Source organism: Podarcis cretensis (genome assembly GCF_951804945.1).
Source record: "Podarcis cretensis genome assembly, chromosome: 18".
NCBI classification, from domain to species: Eukaryota; Metazoa; Chordata; class Lepidosauria; order Squamata; family Lacertidae; genus Podarcis; species Podarcis cretensis.
In genome coordinates this window covers 6,104,508-6,127,613 of record NC_137188.1, presented here as the reverse complement: position 1 = coordinate 6,127,613, position 23,106 = coordinate 6,104,508, and the positions used below count along the sequence as shown (strand labels likewise).

The 23,106-nt window shown below is 45.7% G+C and overlaps 1 protein-coding gene and 1 long non-coding RNA gene across 4 annotated transcripts in view; one reads left to right on the top strand and one right to left on the bottom strand.

Moving 5' to 3' along the window:
• The first annotated feature begins 6,931 nt into the window (after positions 1-6,931).
• The window catches only part of LOC307206961 (scaffold attachment factor B2-like), a 35,319-nt gene continuing 19,144 nt past the window's right edge, over positions 6,932-23,106 (top strand). The window contains exons 1-11 of one of the 3 annotated variants that reach the window (XM_079960495.1): positions 6,932-7,268; positions 9,617-9,704; positions 11,192-11,256; positions 11,345-11,545; positions 13,768-13,830; positions 14,657-14,684; positions 15,667-16,195; positions 16,679-16,725; positions 18,312-18,412; positions 19,996-20,145; positions 20,808-20,911. In XM_079960495.1, the coding sequence (XP_079816621.1) occupies positions 7,083-7,268; positions 9,617-9,704; positions 11,192-11,256; positions 11,345-11,545; positions 13,768-13,830; positions 14,657-14,684; positions 15,667-16,195; positions 16,679-16,725; positions 18,312-18,412; positions 19,996-20,145; positions 20,808-20,911 (1,562 nt within the window). In that variant the 5' untranslated portion in view covers positions 6,932-7,082. Of the gene's footprint in view, positions 7,269-9,616; positions 9,705-11,191; positions 11,257-11,344; positions 11,618-13,767; positions 13,831-14,656; positions 14,685-15,666; positions 16,196-16,678; positions 16,726-18,311; positions 18,413-19,995; positions 20,146-20,807; positions 20,912-23,106 lie in introns of all 3 variants that reach the window. The other 2 variants (XM_079960494.1, XM_079960496.1) reach the window with 2 other exon arrangements.
• The window catches only part of LOC307207285, a 200,742-nt gene continuing 198,570 nt past the window's right edge, over positions 20,935-23,106 (bottom strand). The window contains exons 2-3 of the long non-coding RNA XR_013834607.1: positions 21,437-21,719; positions 20,935-21,054 (exon numbers count right to left, since the gene is read on the bottom strand). This is a non-coding gene — a long non-coding RNA (uncharacterized lncRNA). The remainder of the gene's footprint in view (positions 21,055-21,436; positions 21,720-23,106) is intronic.

Below are 23,106 nucleotides of genomic sequence, written 5' to 3'. Positions count from 1 at the left end.
AACTGACCAGGTGTTTTCTCTGCAAGGTCAAATGGAAGAGCCTCCCCATTGTCTTTTCCTTCACAAATCCTGTCTTAAGGGTATCTCTGTGTCTGGGTGAGCCTGTGACTTGGCTCAGGAACTAAGAACTTATCATTACAAAAGACTGGCCAGGCTCCCCAGGGTATCCAATCAAGTAAGCATTAACAGGAAACCTGCCAGACAGGAGGTAAACAACCCACTCAGATTCCTGCTTTCTCTTTCTGTGATGTAGGTATGATGTTTCTGGGGGTAGTCTTTGACTCCCAAGGTGGGCAATTTAAAATGTCTATATAAGGGTGGGCACACCTTTGTTCTGGGTCGTCCTCCTCCTGCGTGTGAGGGGAGCACCCTGTTGCAACAGTTCAATAAAGACCAGGCTTACGAGCTGCTTTGCTTCTCAGTATTCTCTGGTTGGCCTGTTTTTTCCCTCCGACCAATGGAGAACCTACAAAGGACTCTATAAGGGCCCTTGTGTCCCCCATAAGGGGATTAGGGCAGATTTTCATTTATTACAGGGGTGAAGTCAAACCTATGGAGAGTTACAGCACCTGCTGTGGTGGGGGAGAGACATGTTTTGTTGCAGCTGGGGCAGACGAAGGCATCCATCTGTGCTGCTGCAGATGCACCGGGACTTTTCTTCTTTCTGCACTCCTCCCAGCTGTCATTCCTCCTCTGGTCACTACTGCAGATACAGGACCTGACTGACTCCAGGCACTGTGAATGTTTGCAAGGGATTCCCACATGTCAAGGTTGATGTTGCCAGCCTTACCACGTTTGCAAACATATTTGTAATGCAGAGTTGGTCTGGCAATGGGCCTGGTGCCTGAAGCCACCTTTCATTCTGTGGACAGGACCATGCCAGCGTAAATGTCACTGAGACAAGTGTGAACGTGCTGGGAATGTGGGCTTGGAAGAGCACATCCAGAATTTTGAGGTTCTGTCCTGCTATGTGATGCCCCAAGTGTTGCTGGTGCTGTGCATGTGGAAGGCGTTGAGGCGTCGCTTCTGTGGGGTGTAAGCTGCCCTCATCTCACCTTCCATAAAGCAGTGCCTAGAGGACCACTTTGGTACAGTGGTACCTCAGGTTACATATGCTTCAGGTTACAGACTCCGCTAACCCAGAGATAGTACCTCGGGTTAAGAACTTTGCTTCGGGATGAGAACAGAAATCGTGCTCCGGCGGCGTGGCAGCAGCAGGAGGCCCCATTAGCTAAAGTGGTGCTTCAGGTTAAGAACAGTTTCAGGTTAAGAACGGACCTCTGGAACGAATTAAGTTCTTAACCCCAGGTACCGCTGTATTGGTCATTAGCATCACATTCTCCCAAACCCTCTTCTAGTGAGTTCACAATGGGGAAAAAAAGCCCTGCATGAGTTATTTTGTAGTTATGTATTTTTTTTCATGTCGTAAGCCTGAGCATGGTTTGAACTGTGGAAAGGCAGCATACAAAGAAATTATGTATGTATGTAGGGCAGTGACTGGCCCCTAAGGTCACATGATGGTTCTCAACTGTCCTTATACTTGGGTGGGGTGATTTTGTTGTTTTTGTTAAATAGATAAAAATACACGTAGGTGATAAGGTGTATTGATCTTTTATTGCTAATTATTTGCAAAGGGTTCTAACCACTTTGAGCATTTCTTGTAAATACACAATTAATTTTGTGACATAAATTGCTCTCTTAACTAAAAATTGCTTGTTAGGAGGAACCACTGTGTCAATAGAACTTTCCACGGTATATCTATTATACATTTAATGGGATTGCAACCAGATTTAGAGCAGAGCCTCAGAAAAGAATGGACAGGACTAAAATACGTAGGTCCTTTAAATTCAGTGCTCTTGTAGCACCCTGCTTGTGTTTAACGCTTAGCTGGAGTGAAATATTCAACGCAGCAATAGAGAAATTAAAATAATAATTTATTTGTCAGACAAATAAATATAAGGCACAGTGGTATATGGTTACCAAGCTCTGGCCTGCCCTCCTGCCATTCTGGCCAGCACTTATATTTCCTTAATCCAGCCCCCTTGCTCCTCCTGTGGCTGCCTCTGTCCAATCAGCCTGGTTGAAATTCCTATTGGCTGTTTGCTAGAACCAATCACAAAAGATACACCCATTTCCTTTTGCCCTTTTATGGGAAACAAAAAGCTATATATTCTTCTATCTATAAATGACAAATAAGTAGTAATATATCTTACATGTGTCTCAACAAGGAACCTTAATTACCAGCTCACCTCTTGCCCTCCTTGCCCTATTGCCCTCCAAAACAAATGGTTAATCTTAAATTTTTATCTTAAACAGATGTCAAGGATCTTGAGTTCACATCATCATTGAAAGATCTCCTTCTCTTGGAGGTCTTTAAACAAAGGCCTGACAACCATATGTGTGCTCTAATGATGTTTCCTGCTTGGCAGGGGGGCTGGGCTGATGGCTGATGGCCCCTGTGATCTCTTCCAACTATATGAAATAAGAATCTAGCATAAGGATTTAACATTTCTTAGCTTCTAATTCCTTTGCATAATTACATTTAAGCCAATATATTTAATACATAACATAGATAGCTTTTTAGAAGAATAAACCTTTTCAAAGTAAAAAAGGAAGGAACAGTTTCCAGCCTCAAAATAAGATAGGAAGAAACCTATCTTCTCCAGCCAAGCCAGTTGCCTTTTTCACTGCTCTTGACCTTTCAACCTTAGGAAAATATGGCTCAAGTTTAATGGGAGGCACATGGTTTTATTTTACTATTTACCCACTCTTAATTATGTTTTTCTCTGCTTTTTTATCTTCTGTAATATGTAGGGTCAGTGTAACCTTGGCTGTCAGCCTGTAATTCCCTTTTTACGACTTTGAAAATTGTTTTCTGCTATAAATCAGGGGGGCCCCTTGTCCAGGAGAATAAACATCTTGCCAAGGTTCTTAGGCAGCTGGTCTTCTGCCTGGCATGAACATTTGAAAATCTTTAAGCTCTTTTTAAAATACAGGCCCTGATCAAAAATATAAGCTTTGATAAAAATGCAGGCTTATGATTAGATGCCTCACTCTGAGTGCAGTTGGATACAACTCTGTAAATACATAATCAAATGAATGGATAAAGTTAAATACATAATCCAATGAATAAATAAGGTTACCGCTTAGATCCATCAAATTCATTGGGTCTGCCCATAATAACACTTAGTTGGATACAAACTTTATATTTTTTATTTCTGGTTTCAGTAGAACTTTACATAGTATTTATTACTTGTGTACTGATATATTTTTATTTTGGGTTGTATGTGACTAATAAAGTTCATAACAGACCTACTGATACCATTGGACTTGGCTAACTTCACAATCCTAACAATGTCTGCTCAGAAGTAAGTCATTTTGAACAGTGGGGCTTACTCCTTAGTAGATGGGGCTAGGATCGCAGCCTTACTTCTGTGTAGTCTGGGATACAATACTTCTCCCTCCCAGTTGCCTTTTCATTGTGTGCATTGTCTAGGGTGGGCCCAAGGCATTTTGGCACCTGAGGCGAGCCACAAAATGGTGCCATCTCCCACCCACGAGACCAGGGAAGAATGGGTGAGTGAAGGGTGGGAGGAAACCAGCAGACCTCCTATTTGTCCAGAGGCCACTGTAGAAAAAGTTGCCTCCAAGGAGCACGACTGGCGCTGCAGCCACTGCAGCAGTAGCGCATAATATGCATTCTTTTTTAAAATTTTTGTTAATTGATTTTAACATATAAATTATAAAATGTACCTCAAAACTTATCACTTATACAATCTTTTTAGACTTCCGATGATCCACCGTTTTAACCAGTTCTTATGCATTTCTTAACTTTATATTGCCTTTACATCTCTTAACAAATCATCCTTCTCCTTCTTCAATTTTGCAATACTTCCAATAATACTCCTCACAAAACTTCTTGCAAACCTACAAACGTCGTCTGATCTTCACAAATACTTTTCAAGTAGTCCGTAAACTTACTCCAGTCTTCCGTGAATTTCTGGTCCCGCCAGTTTTGAATCCTTCCTGTTAGTTTATCTACATAATATGCATTCTTTAAAGGCCAGAATCGGCTGCCTTCTACATCCTGTTGCCTAAGGTAGCCGCCTCACCTTGCCCCATGGGTGGGCTGGCCCTAGTCATGTCTTCTAGACTGTACAACTCAGAGCAGGAATTGTATTGCAAACGATCATTGTAAACTACTTTCAGCATCTCTTTTGTCAGGAGTAAAACACCTCACAACAAATAGCTGATTATATTTATTATACAGTGGTACCTCGGGTTACATACGCTTCAGGTTACAGACTCCGCTAACCCAGAAATAGTGCTTCAGGTTAAGAACTTTGCTTCAGGATGAGAACAGAAATCGTGCTCCGGTGGCGCGGCAGCAGCAGGAGGCCCCATTAGCTAAAGTGGTGCTTCAGGTTAAGAACAGTTTCAGGTTAAGTACGGATCTCCGGAACGAATTAAGTACTTAACCTGAGGTACCACTGTATTGTTGTTTAGTCGTTTAGTCGTGTCCGCCTCTTCGTGACCCCCTGGACCAGAGCACGCCAGGCACTCCTGTCTTCCACTGCCTCCCGCAGTTTGGTCAAACTCATATTAGTAGCTTCGAGAACAGTGTCCCCCCATCTCGTCCTCTGTCGTCCCCTTCTCCTTGCACCCTCCATCTTTCCCAGCATCAGGGTCTTTTCCAGGGAGTCTTCTCTTCTCCTGAGGTGGTCAAAGTATTGGAGTCTCGGCTTCACGATCTGTCCTTCCAGTGAGCATTCAGGGCTGATTTCCTTCAGAATGGAGAGGTTTGATCTTCTTGCAGTCCATGGGACTCTCAAGAGTCTCCTCCAGCACCAGAATTCAAAAGCATCCATTCTTCGGCGATCAGCCTTCTTTATGGTCCAGCTCTCACTTCCATACAGCATTTATTATATTATTGCATTATTACAGCTGGTTATGACATTAATATCTCACTTTTCCTACTAAGGAGGTCAGGGAAGTCCTCTCCCCTCCTCTATCATCACAACAGTAATTTAAGGGTAATGTAATGTTGAGGGACTGCGCCCTGGTCAAGGTCATTCATGGAGCTTCATGGCTGACCAAGGATTTGAACCCTGGTCTGTCAGATCCTGAACTAACCTAGGGATGGGAAGCCATTTTCAACATGAGGACCACATTCCCTCCTGAGGGGGCCACGCGCCCATCATGGGCGGGGCTGGAGGCGACAGTAGGCGGAGCAACAGGTGTTAATTTAACCTTCCTACGATAGGCTAGTTTCCACACCCTCCCTCCCTGCTAAGTTGTGGGTGAACATATCAGACGACACAGCGATTCTTCAAACAGCTCTTGTTTATTCAGAGGCCAGAACAGAACTGAACTGAAGGGTTCAGTCAGCCTGCTTATATAGAGCTCCAGTACAAGGTAACTGTAACAATTTTCTAAAACTATCCAATCACTGAATGACACTTTCGATCCCTTATTTGCATAACTATCTCCAGTATCCTCCTGCTGGCCCAGGGTGAGAACTTCAGTACTGTACATAACACGCCCTATCCTCCATCCAGGCAAGCAAGAAGATTTTCCGAGTTTAAGAGCTTTATTTATTTTTTTTACTGTGAAGCACCCTGTCATCTTTTGAACAGTGGTATGTACATTTAATACGGGACGCAGGTGGCGCTGTGGGTTAAAGCCTCAGCGCCTAGGACTTGCCGATCGAAAGGTCGGCAGTTCGAATCCCTGCGGCGGGGTGCGCTCCCGCTGCTCGGTCCCAGCGCCTGCCAACCTAGCAGTTCGAAAGCACCTCCGGGTGCAAGTAGATAAATAGGGACCGCTTACCAGCGGGAAGGTAAACGGCGTTTCCGTGTGCGGCTCTGGCTCGCCAGAGCAGCGATGTCACGCTGGCCACGTGACCCGGAAGTGTCTCCGGACAGCGCTGGCCCCTGGCCTCTTAAGTGAGATGGGCGCACAACCCCAGAGTCTGTCAAGACTGGCCCGTACGGGCAGGGGTACCTTTACCTTTACCTTTATGTACATTTAATAAAATAAGGATAATGATTGCAGCTAAGCAAAAAAACAAAAACAAAAAAACCCCAACACTGAAGAGAAGGCACTTTATTTTGTGTTTTCATTTTGTATTTTTATGTTATGAACCACCATTTGAAGGGTGGTATACAAATTTAGTAAATAAGCCAACCAGGGCCAGTGTGGGATTTGGCCTGGGGAAGAGCCCCGAGGGCCACATAGACCCTAAGGGCTGCATATAATTCCCAATTTGTTTGCGATAGCCAAGCCATATTACGAATGTAGTTTTCCTTGCACAAGTCTTGTAACATGTAAAAGAAACTTCTGTTTTATCTGCAGGGGAAACGCCCTTTCAGGAGATTGACATGTGCTATTAACATTATATATATATATATATATATATATGTATATATATGTGTATATATATATATATATATATATATATTATATATATATATGTGTGTGTGTGTATATATGTATATATATATATATATGTATATATATATGTAAATATGTATATATATATGTAAATATGCGTGTGTGTATATATATATATATATATATATATGTGTGTGTGTATATATATATATATATATATATGTACACATACACATACGTATATAAAAATTATTTGGTTGTGGTTGTTTTTGTTGAACTGAGGCTGAGAGTAAAGTGATTTGCCCACCCATGGGGCTTTTCCAGGACAAAATGCTACTGAGAATTCTTGTCCCTTAAATCACCCCCCCCCCGCACCACCACTTTCCCTATTACGCATGCGCGCACAGCAGCAAGTTTCCTTCCCGCCTGGGCTCGCTCAACCAATGGCGCATGCGCCAGATCGGATCGTGCACTCTTGAGCATGCGTCGCGGCGGGGCCCCGCCTGCTCTGCGCCTGCGCGTAGATCTGCGGCCGCCATTTTGTGCGTAGCGAGAGGAGGCGCGCGCCGCGCAAACTGCCGCTTTAATTTTTTCTATTTTAATTTCATTACTGTATTTTAAATAGTCCTTTCTAAAGAAAAGCAGTTTTTGTTAAAAAGAAAAGAGCCGAGGAGGCAAGTTCCTTCCGAATGGCGGCGGAGAACCTGGCCGGCGAAGCGGCGGTTCCCCTCAGCGGCGGCAGCGAGTCGGATGTTTCCTTCGGGGCGACGCGTCGCCTGAGCGACCTGCGGGTGATCGACCTGCGGGCCGAGCTGAAGCGGCGCAGCTTGGACAGCAGCGGCATCAAGAGCGTCCTCCTCGAGCGGCTCAAGAAGGTGAAGAAGCGTCGTGGTGGTGGGGGGGGGCGAGATTAAAAACGCGCCGGCGTGCAAGAGGTTAAATGCCTACTGCGCATGCGCCTCCGGTGGCCTTAGCCTTAGCCTTCCCCCTCCCTCCTGTGGATCTGTAGACTCCGAGCAGGTAGACGCCCTTTCGGAGCGCGGTATTCCGAGTCCGCTTAGGTATCGATCTCTGGTTGCCTGTAAACAGTCGAGGGTTCGCACCCCTGCCCCGAAGAGGCTACAATCTACTGCAGTGTTTCCCAACTTCGTGCCTCCAGCTGTTTTTGGACTACAATTCCCATCATCCCTTGCCACTGGTCTTGCTAGTCAGGGATGATGGGAGTTGTAGTTCAAAAACAGCTGGAGGCACAAGGTTGGGAAACACTGATCTACTGGTATCCGAAGCGCTGTCACGTGGAAGATGACGACAACAGCAACAACATATAATAATTATAGTAAATTTTATTATTTATACCCCTGCTGCCCTGCTGTCAGGCAGATATGAGGGCAAACCATATGAGTCACGTGTTTGCCCATGTGGCTCATCAGAAGTGGAAACAAGCTTGCATGTACTGCTGCACTGTAGTTACTACGAGGATCTTCGCCTGACCTTTATTGTCCCAGTTCTACAAAAGCTTAAAAATGAGCCAGAACTCCAATGTATGAGAGCCTTGGTCGAAGACAAGGTTCCTGAAATCACGATCAATGTTGCTAAATTCTTTGTAGCCGCTATTAGGCGCAGGAAACAAGCTTTCCAATGTCAACATGCAGGCGAAGGCAAATACTTAATTTTACTCATGCTGTCTAATTTTAAATTGCTGTTATGGCCTAATCTGTATTGAAATTGTCCTTTGTTTTTTTCCGGTGTGATGCTTCGCTGACTAGCTGTACGAGTTAATCTGGTCTGTGACCGTTTAATAAAATTTGATTTGATATTTATACCCCTGCCATCTGGCTGGGTTTCCCCAGCCACTCTGGACGGCTTACAACAGATAAAAAGTTGTGAAACATTAGCAAGCTTTATAATTGTTATGATTACTATCCTGCTGCTTCAGCTTCTGTTGTTCCTCCTCCAAAATGGAAGGAGCCGGACGGATGGGCTCAAACGAAAAGAAAGGAGGTTCTCTATTGATTTAATAAAATCTCACACACCGCTTGGTTGCAAACAAACAAAAGAGCAACTTCAAAGCTGCTTGCAAAGAGGTAGAAGCATGAAAAACCCGAAAAAAAATTAACGGGCATGCTTACACAAGTGTACAAAAAGTGAAAATTCTGAATCGGATCAAAATTACCTCAACTAAACTAAATGCTTAGGAGGAACATTTTGGCGATAAGAGCAGTTTGACAGTGGGACAAGGGGACCTTGGAAGATGGTGGGCTCCCCCTCCTTGGAGGTTTTTGTCAGGGGTTCTTGAGCTATGCTTCCTGCCTTCCCAGGGGTGTTGCACTAGATGAGCCTTTGAGGCCCTTTCCAATTCTTGAGTCTTAGAATCTAAAGCTAGAATCTAAAGGAGTGTGTGTTTGGGGGGACGGGAACATGATTCTAGTTACATGCACTTTGGTCTAGTTAAAACAGAGACCAGAAAAGAAGTTCGCAAATTCACAGTTGGACAATTGAGGCCCAGAAAAATCCTATGTGGTGGCAAGATAAAAGCAGGGCCTTTCCCCCCGTTTTGGCTTGTTATTGTAAGAACTGTGGGCTGTGCTTTCATAATATCCTTGATTGCACCTGCCAGCTCTGCCTATCGTCCCAAATCCATGATCTGGAAATGTTTCAAGCTTTATTTCTACAGCTTTTGTGGTCTATGTTGGTTTTGAAACAGGGCATAGTTATGGGCCGCAGTTTGATCATAAGATGGCTCACAATGGCAGCAGTTTTGTGATGCGAACCTATCGTAAAAAAAGACAAAGCCCTCCCTGCATGGTTTCACTAAAGCTCATGAAATGGTATATTTAATAGTGTGTGTTGTAGCAATGTATTTATATATGTACATATTTGTGTATATTTATACATACACATACATAGAAGGGAAAGTGATAAAAACGAGTCAACAGGCAATGAAATGCAGAAAGTATAGTATGCAGAGCTTAGTGCATTTTTTCTGTACATTTGTGTGTGTGTATAATGCAAAAGTACTGTAATAAGTGACAGTTAACACAATAATTTGTGACAGTTAATAATAATAATGATAATAACAATAGTAATTGTTCAGCTAGCCCGCTGAAGATCTGATCATTCCTGCTTCAAAATCTTGTAGTGTAGTTTTTTTCTCCTGAGAAGGGCTATGGGATTGTCCTGAAGAGTTGTAAAATAAATGCTTAACCCTATGTTCTTTTAACAGGCTGTTGAGGAGGAGGGGGGAGACCCTGAAGAGATTCCAGTAGTGACAGAAATAACCACAAAGAAGACGCCCAAGAGGAACAGCAAAGGTATGCTGGGGAATAGGGGAGGAGTTCTGCTTGCATGTGTAGGGTTAACTTAGCTATAGCTGTGACTTCCCCAAAATGCTGAGAAAGAGCATTTGCTTAAGACAGTCTGTCTGGACAAATCACAGAGATGTGCTCAAGAATTCCTATATCAAGTACTCAGTCACCCTCCCCTTCCCCTTTAGTCTGAAGCAGCATTGAAATATGTTTACTGCTTCATTTGCTGTATGTATTCAATTTATGACCTGCCTAATCTATACCTTCTAGGCAACTTACACCAAAACAAATAAAAATGCCTTAACAAAGCGGAAACTAAACCCCCCTCCCCCAGATTTTTGCAGATACATTGATTTTTCTGGTGGGTTTTTCCTTTTCCTATTGGTGCAATGCATTTAGCCTAAAAGGCTGCTGATTTGGAGCAGATTGTTCATCATCAGCCAGTGGGTCAGGACCCACTGCTGTGTTGTGGCCTGATCTAGGTTGGGTGGCAGCAGTAGCACACTGCCGTACATACGGCAAAGCATTTAGCAACGGATCTCCAAATGGATGTTTGGGTCGTAGTGAAAAATGGCAAAGGGTACTGAGGTAGACATTACATTGACCCGTCTTGACAACATTGTGGGCCTTATTTATTTGTGAAATTTATACCCCACCTTTCCTCCAAAGTGGCATACCGTATTTTTTGCTCCAAAAATGAAGGGGAAATGTGTGTGCGTCCTATGGGGCGAATGCAGGCTTTCGCTGAAGCCTGGAGAGGGAGAGGGGTCGGTGCGCACCGACCCCTCACACTCTCCAGGCTTCAGGAGAGCCGCAGAGCCAGCCCCACAAGGTCGGGGGACAGCGGGGAGGCGGAACGCCGCCATCCCGCTGTCTCCCGATGTGGTTTGGAGGCTGACGGCGGGGAGACGCGTGCTTCTCCCGGCCGCCAGCCCCGCAAGCTCCGGGGACAGCTGGGAGGCGCAGCGTGTCTTCCCGCTGTCCCCGGACCTGGTCTGCAGGCGGGCGGCGGGGAGAAGAGCGCTTCTCCCCACTGCCGGCCCCACAAGCACCTGGGGGGGGGGAAATAATTTTTTTTCTTTATTTCCCCCCTAAAAAAACTTGGTGCGTCCTATGGGCCGGTGCGTCCTATGGGGCGCAAAATACGGTACATACTTTCCTCCGTTTTTATCATCTAAACAAACCTGGCTGAGAGTGAGTGATTGGCTGAAGGCCACCCTGTTTGCTTCGTTGCTGATTGGGAATTTGACCCCTGGTCTCCAAGGTCCCTAGTCCAGCATTTACCTTTACCTTTAACCTAGTCCAGCATTCTTTAATCATTACTTCCCTGGCTTTCTGCTTAGATCCAGAGTTGTTAGTGAGGACTAGGCCTTAGTTTGACCTGATTCTATTTACATTTTTCATTTGCATTGCAGAATGGGCCCCGAATAAAGATTATTCTGTCTGTCTGTATGTATGCATGCATGCGTTTTAATAACCCCTTATCTTACTAGGGCGTAGACCAGAGGAAGAGGGAGTTGAAGACAACGGGCTTGAGGATGACTCTGCAGATGGCCAGGTACAACTAACCTTGCAGCTGCACAGTAACAGTTCTGCTTTGGAGTCCTGACGGCAATTATATATACGGCCTTTTTCTCTTTTCACAGGAGGATATTGAAACAAGTTTGGATAACTTGCAGGATATTGACATGATGGATATTAATTTGTTAGATGAAGCTGAAATAGATAACGGCAGTGGTGTAGATGACTGTGCTGATAGTAGACTTGGCTCCTCCTCTGAGTCTGATAGTAAAGAAAATGCTGGTGCAGAAAGGAGAGAACTTCCAGAGCAGCTTTCAGGATGTCCTGTAGGTAACATGGAGGCACTTCCACACATGTCAGACATTAAAGAAGAAGCGAGAGAAATACCAGTAGCCATGGTATGCATCTCTTTTAAAAAATACATGCCGTCTGAATAATCGCCACAACTTCCCTTAATTTTCTTAAAGTGGAAATAATGTGGGTTTTTTTTTATATATCCCATTTGATTCTTGCCCCCCTTGTGTTTGTCCAAAGCCGTTGCAATTTTTTTTTTTTACTAAAACCTATAAGCTTTAAATGCATGCATCATAAACGTTGCAGTAGAAAGATTCCAGAAATAGTATTTATTAAAAAAAATGGTTAGAATTTGTTTTTTCTTTTTCTTTTCACATGCATTTCCATTTGCTCATCTTCCCGTGTGTCTGGAGGCCTTTGCCGAATGCAGCCCAGCTCAAGTTTTGCTTGAAGCAAAATGGTTCTGAGCAAGCCGTTTGTTGTCCTTAGAATCAGGACACTTGAATCTATCGAGAATTGATAGCCAGCTTAGCTCCTCTATACTTGCAGTTAACCAAAGAAATCAGGGGTTGTATCCTATGTTTGTTCTACTCCAGAGTAGATCCGTTGAAATGAACGCACATGGCCAGCTTAAATCTTGCTCATTTTAGTGGGTCTCCTCTTTGCTGAACTTAATTGGATGCAACCCCAGAAGCCTAGCCTGTCATTCTGTGCAGATTTAAGGTAGCTTGGGATTTAATCATTGTTAGAAACTGAGATATGAAAGCTAGGAGCTAAATGGCATATGGGCGCAACAATGGAATGTTTAGGCACACTTTTCAATAACAAGAATACAAAGCTGAAAATGAATGAACTGCAGCTAAAATATTCCATTCATTTTTCACATGGTCTAGTCCTTCCCCTGCCCCCCCCCCCAATATTCTTAAGAGGATCTCTTCTCCAGTCTTCAGAGAGTAGCTGGAAGTGGGGAGGCAGAAAAAGATCTTCCTATCTTTCTACTCTACAGTTTTAATCTGAAATCTTATGCACAGTACTTCACTCAGAGCTGAGAAACTGCTCATGCTAATGAAATTCCCTATCGCAAAATGCGCCTAGAACAATGAGAGTTTCGAACACTGGATCTAACGCTAGGCCCGCCAACTTCAAAAGGAATTTGTGAGCAGATTCCAAAGCCAGGTGTTTAGAATTGGGGTGCCGGGGATGATTTCGTTTGTGAAGCATCTTAACTTCTCTGAGGTCCTGGGGAAGGGCAAGAGCTAGCTTAGTTCAGGGAGTGCTTGGATTTGGGAGACGTGGGCTTGAATGCTACCTCTGCAAGTGCTTACCTGTGCAAAGTAAACATGCTGGGGAATCGTTACTTTAGGGTGTATGTGTGTGCATGAAATGCTGAGGCCAGGCCTTAGTATATGTGATCCACAGTTCAGTTGTGGCAAAACGTGTGCACCTGCCCACACTCTGGAGCACTGGTTTTAAAACTTAAAGGCTTATTAGGGCTTATTTTTGTATTTCATAACCACCTGGAGGCCAAGCTGAGCTTCTTTTCCCTCACCAGCCTCATCCTGGGCAGAATAGCATTGTCTCATGTCCCTTGCAGTTTGGGTTAGCACTACTAGTGGTTTAGACAAAACCTACTGGGGGTACATTTAGGTCCTGCTTTTTTAATGCAACACCGTTTAGTTTAGGTTTTTTTGTGGGTGGAGAGACCAGTGGTTTGCTTTCGTGCTAAGCAACATCCTCTTACTGTGTATATAGCAGGTGACTTAGAGAGGAGGTAAGAGGGAGGAGGCATGAAGGCATGATGTGCCCTGGAATATGGGAACCCAGTAAGCTGCCTCATACTGAGTCAGTCCTTTGACCCATCTAGCTCAGTATGCCTGCACTGACTGGCAGCTGCTCCCTAGAGTTTCCTTGCTCGACTTGGAGATGCCTGGGATTGAAAATGGAACGCTCTACTGCTCAGCTATGGCCCTTCCCCATTAACCCCATTAAAACCATTAACCATTGCAGCAACATCACTCTCAAAGAATTTGCTGTCATTTTTCATCGTTGTTCTTTTTTTAAATTCCCCCAGTTTCGTTTACCACTGTTCTTAAAGAGGTAGAAAATATTATTTAACTACCAGCTGGTTTGGGGGGATGAGGTGGCAACTAAAGGGCAGTTGGAGGGGGTCTCCCTATTTCTGATTCATTCTTGGTTTTCATTGAAGAAACTGTGGTGTTTCAGGAAGTTTGACGCTGTTCTTCACTATTTATAGGTGGAAGGCGAAGAGGCCAGAAACACCCTTGATCTGGTGGCCTCTGATTTTACAGATGTGAAGGTAACTTTTTTCTTTTCTCTCTGTGTGTGTCTAGATAGATAGATGTAGAATAGACGTAGAATAGATAGGTAGAAAGAAAGAGCCATACATTCTGGTGGCAGCAAATAGGTAGGGTGGGATTCATTCAGCTAAAGAACCATGGTTCATTGGGTTAAAAACAATTGCAGTACAGTGGTGCCCCGCAAGACGAACACCTCGCAAGACGGAAAACCCGCTAGACGAAAGGGTTTTCTGTTTTGGAGGCGCTTCGCAAAACGAATTTCCCTATGGGCTTGCTTCGCAAGACGAAATGTCTTGCGAGTTCCTGCGGGTTTCCCCCCCCTTTTCCCCCTTTTCCTAAGCTGCTAAGCCGCTTATCAGCTGATCCGCTAAAAGCCGCTAAACCACTAATAGTGCTAATCCGCTAAGCTGTCAATGGGCTTGCTTCGCAAGACGAAAAAACCGCTATACGAAGAGCCTCACGGAACGGATTAATTTCGTCTTGCGAGGCACCACTGTAGCTCTTTTCCTTTGCTCCTCAGCCATCATTGTGGCATTGAGATTATGGGCTGTACCCGAAGCTTGCCTGACTCAGAGTAGGCTCATTGAAGCTGATGGGCAGGACTAATGTGGGTTACATTAATTTAAATGAATCTACATAGTTTCAGACAACCCAGAGATGGGACAAAGCATACAGATGGTTCACGCTAGCCGCCGAGTCACCACTGGGGAAGGTGTTATGCTGTTGCGGCAGATTTTGTGTCGCGTTGACTTTTCATCTTGCTGTATAATGGAGTTTTGTAACTTTTGCTTGTTTCCACCCTTCCCCTGTTTATTATTTCAATAGGAGCTTGAAGAATTTCCCTTGGAATCAGGTACTGATACTTCAAAACAAAACAAAACACCTTGCTCTCCCTGGCCCTTAACCTTCCACATAGATTTTGCACACAAATCCCTTTAGTTACTCTTTTTAGGTTTTATTCCACTAGTATCTGTGGTTCACTTATTCGTAACTGGCGCACAGTCCAGATCACACACACCCCCCCCCCCAAAAAAAAGGGGAGAAAAAGCCACAGAGATTGGAAATATGGTCATATCACCAGATCTGCAACAGCATCCTATTATTAATATGGCCCAAGACCAGTCTTTCAAGACAGCAGTTTGCTTTTAAATCCCTTAATTGGGGAGTACACTGAGCCTAATGAGCAATTCCTGTGTGCGGAGCAGATCTTGTGATATTACCCAGTGCCTTGGTTCTGTAACATTGACTAGAGAGGTGTACAGCAAAGGCAGGGACCCAAATTGCAAAGTGGATACTTGGAAAGACGGAAGATGGGTCGGTCATGGAAATTCCCATCACTCTTGCTTTTCTGGACTATGAATGTCTTCTCGTTCCCACCTGAAGTTGTTCTTTGCGTTCACGTACGGACTGGTCTCCTTGAAAGAATTTCAGTAGAATAAATAAATAAAATCCGGCAGTTGAACTGTCTGAAAGAGAATCTGTGCAGTCTGTATAAGCATCATGGACCTTCAAAGCTCATTTCCGGGGAGAGAAAAAATGTGGAAAAACGGAAAGCAGCACAACCGCGTGAAGACAAATGAGGAGCAAGCTGGGAACGCCGCACATAAAGGTTTTTCTTCCTTCTCTCTTTTCAGGCATTGCCTTGATAGCCATGTAAGACTGAAGTTAGCGTTAGGCATTTGAATGTGGTATACCCAAGGGGTTTTCCAATCTCTGTGTAGCCTTAGCTGTTCTCTCAGTGTTAAGTCTGGCAGCCATGCCCGTTCCGCATTTGTTTTTGCTGTGTTTCCCTGGTGATTAAACCTTGTGCCATTCTATTCCTGTTAAATCCATAGAAAATGAGAAAATGCTCGACATTTTGGGTGACACTTGTAAATCTGAGCCCCTTAAAGAAGAAGCTCCTGAAGCAGAGCAGGCACAGGAAGAGAATATCTCGTTGCCGGTCAAACAGGAAGCCCAGGAAGAGGAAGACGCACATGCCACTGCCGTCGCTCAGTCGGACGAAGAGCTTTTAGATACGGACAGCCAGTCAGGCCAGGCTGCGGCCAGGAGCGAGGAGGATGAAGCGAAGCACTTAGTGGTAGCGAAAGGGGAGCCGAGCGAAGAGACAGTAGAGGAAGCTAACCTGGACTCTGACTCTTTAGCGGTAGAGAGCAGTTGTGGTGGTGGTGGAGGAGGAGGAGGAGGAGGAGAAGGAAGTGATGAGAGTAGCAAAGCAGCCCAAACTCTGGAAGCCAGTAGTGAGGAAACTGCGGAGAAGGACGCAGGTTTCCAGGTGGTTAGCCAAGATGCCGAGAAGATGGAAGCCAAGGCTAATTGTGAGGAAGAGTCCTCTGCCCAAGAGGGTGGTGATCAGAACACGAGGTTTGTTTTTTCTCCGTTTTAGACCAGATGCTCTCTTTTTTTCTTCCCCGTTGGTCGTTTATGAATGCAAATGCGCTGTGAATTCCTCCAAAGGGGCCCTGTTGCAAGGGCCTTAACCTGATGATAGCTTGTTCCAAATAAAAATCTTTTCCTTTTTTTTTTTTTAGTTGCCCTTGCGCACCTTTTTTGTGGTTTTTCGTGGTTCGCTATGTTTTCCCCCCTCCCCAGCCCATTTCTCATTAAGCATTTATTTTATTTCTCAGTTTTGCAAGTTGACCTTTGTCCACTCTAAGTGGTAGCTCTGTTTCATCACCTCTGACCCTCCTTGTTGAGTTCTTAAAGATACCCCTTAAAAAGGGTTAATTCCTTTCACATTATTTTTCTGGTAGGTACCTGATCATAGCAGACACAGCCTTGCGTACTCTTTTTCTCACGGCCTCATTCTTGTTGAGTAAAGTTCTTCATTTCCCCCCCTGTCTTTAGCTCTAATAAGGATGCAGAGGCTAAAAGTGTTTCAAAGGATGAGAAAGGTAAGCTGTAACAATGATTCTTTGCTGTTGTCGTTCATAGTTATCCTCAAATCCTACTTTCAGGTAGGGACCAGAATCCAACTAAGTTCTGAATCGACCCGTTGACATTAACGGATCTAAATGAATTTCCATTAATTTCAGCAGGTCTACGTCCAAGTGTGACCAAGTGGGACACTTAAGTTTCTCTGAAAGAGTAATTTGGTTAATATTAAATGTTCTTGAATGTACCGTATTTTTCGCCCTATAGGACGCAATTTCCCCCCTCCAAGAATGAAGGGGAAATGTGTGTGCGTCCTATGGGGCGAATGCAGGCTTTCGCTGAAGCCTGGAAAGTGAGAGGGGTCGGTGCGCACCGACCCCTCTCGCTCTCCAGGCTTCAGGAAGCTCTCCGCAAGCAGTGGGAGAACTGTGCGAAGTCGCGCAGCTCTCCCACCGCTTTGCGGAGAGCTGCCTGGACCCAGAAGCCTGGGGGGCGCTGCACAGCGTGCCCTGGGCTTCATGCAGATATCGGGCAGCCCCACAATCTCGGGGGACAGCAGGGAGGCGCAGCGTCGCCATCCCGCTGTCCCCCGACATGGTGCAGCACTGCCATCCCGCTGTTCCCCGAACTGGTTTGGATTCCCCGACCTGGTTTTGGGGGGGAAATAAAGGAAACTTTTTTTCCTCCCCCCCCCCAAAAAAACTAGGTGCGTCCTATGGGCCGTTGCGCCCTATGGCGCGAAAAATACAGTAATTTCTAACTTGAATCGGTGCTTCTACCAAATGGGTGCAAGATAATGTGACATTCCCCTGCTATATAAAGCTCACTCCCACACACATATACAGTAAAAAAAGAGAAGAAGATTGTTTCTAAAATATAAATGCCTACAAAGGTCTCCAATCCTCTTTGCACGTAGTGGGTAGTATCACTAAGCTAAACATGGAATAGACGCATTGAAAGCTAGCCATACCCGTGGGTCTTCTGCGCGTATGACATGATAGACTGAAATTAAGAGGGGGGGGGGTTGTCAAATTTGCCTAAACCAGCAGTGTGATTTAAGGCCCTGCTGTGAGCTTGATTTGGGCCCCCAATAAAAAAAAAATGAGAAAAGTGACCTCTGTGAACTTGATGAAAAACAATGGCATTCCTGCCCCCCAACGAAATAAGGTATCTTTGGCATTCTTCTTAGTCATTCCTGTGATGCTTAGTTATGCTCTGCATCTTTCTAGCCCTTCTTGTCTACTCCATAAGTCTTCAGGTGATGCTCGTCCAACGTTCTTAGCTATAGTTGCTTCTGCCCAAACGAGCGCTTTTTAACTTTTTCATCCCCTGTGGAGAGAAACGCATTAAAACACCACATAGGTTTGAAAAAATTGGTTTGGGACTACAACTCCCATCAGTTGCATGGCCATATATTGGCGCTGATGGAAGTCATAGTTCAAGCACATCTTGATATAGTATTGTTGAAGTTAGATCAGAATCCCTCATGAGCTCTCAAGTGGGCCAGAACCAAAGAAAACTTCCAAGTCTGTCTGCTTCTGCGATGCTGTCTTCCTTTCTTTTTGGATGTAGATATTTACCATTTCTCTCCCCCCTTCCAACTTAGGTCGGGCTGGTGGTAGTTCTGGCAGAAATCTGTGGGTTAGTGGTCTTTCCTCTTCCACCAGAGCTACAGATCTGAAGAACCTATTTAGCAAATATGGGAAGGTAAGCATTTTTCAGAAACAAACAAGGCTGAAAGTATTGAGCTCGTCAGTCTTTTATTCAAGTTGTCCTTTTATACATGCCAGGGTGAGCGTCTTTCGTCTTCCCTCCCTTCCACTGCCCCTACCCTTCTTGGATTTAACCCATATCACTAAAAACCAACCCAAATAAATAGCTCTGGAACATAAACAGGCTGGGCTTCCTTCAGGCTGGAAGCTGCAACTAGTTTTGAAGAAACCATTCTAAGCTGAAAACATCTATTCGCTTTGTAACGGGTTTTCATTCACCTTGCATCTGCAGATGATCAATCTGTCAAGTGTATGTCAGCAGTAAACAAACACTGGCGTCAGTGAAGTTAGCTCCTTCTTCCAAGAAACCAAAACAGCGCAGGCCTATCAGTGTATTATTCATGCATCAATTATATTGATGATCACATTGGCTACATTACATTGATTTCCTGCAAAGGGGTGGGGCGAGACTTGCATTACCCCCTCTAGCAAACCTGCACCCTTTCATTCAAATGTAAATGTGAAGAAAATTGTAATTTGTCTCTTAATGGTGTCTGACTTAGTCATGAAACTTTTTGCCAGAAATATTTGGTGCTGAATGGCACCCCAAACTGTTTCTGCAATACATTGTCTTTAGTGTTGTATACAGTAATAATACAGTGGAACCTTGGTTCTCGAATGTCTCCATTGACAGACAATTCGGAACCCAAACGCCGAAAACCGTTTGAACCGAGGGACATTTCTCGATTTTATCAATGGATTTTGCCGGCCGCCCTTTGATCTTCAGTTTTTGAAGGTTTCGGAAGTCGAATGGTCTTCTGGAATGGATTACGTTTGAAAACTGAGGTTCCACTGTATGAGACATTTAGGAACTAACCCCCTAAACAGGGAGCACTGTTGACAGGCAAAAAAGGAGGGGGGGATTGGGAAACTCCAGGTTCTTGAAATTATGGTTTATTCGAGGTCCCAGCCCTATGGTACGTTTAGGAGGCATTAATCCAGTTACTGACAGCTGGCAGAAACTTGCTTCTACTATTGCAGTGCAGTGGTAACTTGGGTTACAAACACCTTGGGTTACAAACACTTTGGGTTTCAAACTCCACTAACCAGAAGTAGTACCTCGGGTTAAGAACTTTACTTCAGGATGAGAACAGAAATTGTGTGCTGGCTGCATCCCCATTAGCTAAAGTGGTACCTCAGGTTAAGAACGATTTCAGGTTAAGAACCGACCTCCTGAACAAATTAAGTTTGTAACTGTACAGTGGTACCTTGGTATTCAAACGGCTTGGCTCCCGAACAAATCATCTCCCGAACACCACAAACCTGGAAATGAGTGTTCCGGGTTTGTGAATGTTTTTCGGAAGCCGAACGTCCGACGCGGCTTCTGCGGCTTCCGATTGAGTACGGGAAGCTCCTGCAGCCAATCGGAAGCCGTGCCTTGGTTTTCGAACCGTTTCGGGAGTTGAATGGACTCCTGGAACGGATTCCCCCCCCCCCCCCGCTTTCTTGGTAATTTTGCTTCCTCCAGCATTGCTGTGCCAGTTGCCCATGTTCCTTTGCTCCATGTCTCCCTGGCAGGTGGTGGGTGCAAAAGTGGTGACCAATGCCCGCAGTCCCGGTGCTCGCTGTTACGGCTTTGTCACTATGTCTTCGTCCGAGGAAGCGACTAAATGCATCAACCATCTGCATCGGACAGAACTGCATGGGAAAATGATTTCCGTTGAAAAAGTGAGTTCTTTTGCTACCCACGAGAAATGTGACCGAAAACAGCCCACTCCTTCGTGGTAAACTTTACCCTGAAACGTACGCACAGGTCCCATGGTGAGAATGCTTGTTATTCACAAATTCAGTTATCTGAACGTAAAGAATTATGCCCAAACCTCACAATTCAGATATCCGAACAGCTAGGGTTTGCCCACTTCCTTACTTGTTTGTGTTTTGTTGGTCACTGGCACCTATTTTGGGGCAGGAATCATTTAGGGAGAGAAGGAGTTTGGACAAATCAGGGAGCAAGAGAGATCAGGCAAATCATTTTTCCTTTGTTTATCTCTTGTTGGTTTGCTGCAGCCATTTCAGGAAGGAACCATGGAGGGAGGGGAAAGAAATTGAGCAAATCATAGAAATGTTCTCATAGAGAATAATGGAAATCATCAGCTCATTATGCGAATGCTTGCCTTGTGAACGATTATCTGGGAACGCATTGTGTTCGGAAACCGGAAACCACGTGCACCACCTTCAGGGGTGGGTGGGGAGAAGCATTTGAAAATTTCTCTCCCCCCCCCCCTATTTTGCAAGTGGTTTATCCCAGGAACAGCATCTTATTGTGTGATCCTGCTGACTCGTGTACACGCATGCCCTGGGCCTAAGCAATTTCCTCAATATCATTCCAGGCCAAAAATGAACCAGCTGGGAAAAAAGCATCACCAGACAAGAAAGAAACAGAAGCCAAGAAGGAGAAAGACAGGCGTCACTCAATCGACTCCAAATCGGAAAAGTAAAGCAGGAGTTTTAATAATTGGCTTTGAAGCCGTTTCGTGGCGAAGCATGAATGAGCAGAGCGAATGGAGGCAGGAACGCTTCTGAATGCTAGTTGCTGGAAACGACAGGAGGGGAGAGTATTCTTTTGTTTGGGCCTGGCTAGCACACTTCCCAGGGGACGCAGGTGGCGCTGTGGGTTAAAGCCTCAGCGCCTAGGACTTGCCGATCGAAAGGTCGGCGGTTCGAATCCCTGCGGCGGGGTGCGCTCCCGCTGCTCGGTCCCAGCGCCTGCCAACCTAGCAGTTCGAAAGCACCTCCGGGTGCAAGTAGATAAATAGGGACCGCTTACCAGCGGGAAGGTAAACGGCGTTTCCGTGTGCGGCTCTGGCTCGCCAGAGCAGCGATGTCACGCCGGCCACGTGACCCGGAAGTGTCTCCGGACAGCGCTGGCCCCTGGCCTCTTAAATGAGATGGGCGCACAACCCCAGAGTCTGTCAAGACTGGCCCGTACGGGCAGGGGTACCTTTACCTTTACCTTTACCTAGCACACTTCCCGCAGGCATTTAGTTTGGCCACTGCGAGAATACGATACTGGACTAGATGGGCCAGTGGCCTGATCCGGCAGGCTGTCCTTGTGTTCTCACATTGTTCTGCATTATGTTATTTCCTACCTCCTTGCAAAGGGATGCTACTGGCTCAGCCCTTCCACTGGGGAAAGCAATTTGGCATTCAGCGGCCTACTTGGGATACTGGGGCCCGGTGCTATACCAGCTGCACTGGCTCCCGGTGGAGCACAGGATCAGGTTTAAGGTGCTGGTTTTAACCTTTAAAGCCCTAGGACTCTCGTACCTACGGGACTGCCTCTCCTGGTATGTCCCACAGAGGAACTTACGGTCTTCAAACAAAAACATCTTGGAGGTCCCAGGCCACAGAGAGGTTAGGCTGGCCTCAACCAGAGCCAGGGCTTTTTTGGCTGTGGCCCCGATCTGGTGGAACGCTCTGTCACAAGAGACTAGGGCCCTGCGGGACTTGACATCTTTCTGCAGGGCCTGCAAGACAGAGCTGTTCTACCAGGCCTTTGGCCAAGGCACAGTCTGACCCCCTCCTTCTGTAATCCTCTAGCCCAATGGTTGCCATTAATTTGATTCTGAATTGATTTTAGAATGAATTGATTTTAGAATGCTGTGTTACTTTTATTGTTGTTAGCCGCTGTGAGCCCGGCTTCGGCTGGGGAGGGCGGGATATAAATAAATGATGATGATGATGATGATGATGTTCAGAGTAGAACCCCATGAAATTAATGGCCATGGAGACATGACAGCTGCTTCCAAGCGTGCTTGTGCACAAGGCTTCATTAGGTGATGAGCAGCGATCAAATCCTGCTGCCTAGGCTGCACGATCCTGTTCCCTACTGAGACTCTGGCAAGCAACCAATGAAGAATTAAACAGGGTCTTCCTGCCCGTCCGGTGATGTCACCAGTGATGTCACTGGGTGGGTGGGTGTGGCTTTGGGGAAATTGCCATGATTGGTTTGCGGTCCAGAGGTTCTTTACCTCTGGACCGCAAACTTGCTTGAACAAGCCAAGATCTGGCTGCTACTGCTGAAAGCATTGGGCAAGGCTCAGCTCTAGCACCGAGAGAAGGAAGGTTACTGCCACTCTTAAGCCAGAAATGTGGACAGCCTCTGTGTAAAGGTAAAGGTAAAGGTACCCCTGCCCATACGGGCCAGTCTTGACAGACTCTGGGGTTGTGCGCCCATCTCACTCAAGAGGCCAGGGGCCAGTGCTGTCCGGAGACACTTCCGGGTCACGTGGCCAGCGTGACATCGCTGCTCTGGCGAGCCAGAGCCGCACACGGAAACGCCGTTTACCTTCCCGCTGGTAAGCGGTCCCTATTTATCTACTTGCACCCGGAGGTGCTTTCGAACTGCTAGGTTGGCAGGCGCTGGGACCGAGCAGCGGGAGCGCACCCCGCCGCAGGGATTCGAACCGCCGACCTTTCGATCGGCAAGTCCTAGGCGCTGAGGCTTTAACCCACAGCGCCTCTGTGTGCATTCTCTCTTTGCTGCCCTCCAGTTTTGGGAGCAGTGCAGCTGTTTTGGGAGGAGTTGAAGGAAAAGAGGTCAGGGCTCTTGGTCGATTCAGCTGTGTTTTGTGCACACAGAGAAGCACATTGCCTCCTCCTTTTCCAGCCCAGGGTTCTGGATGTGTG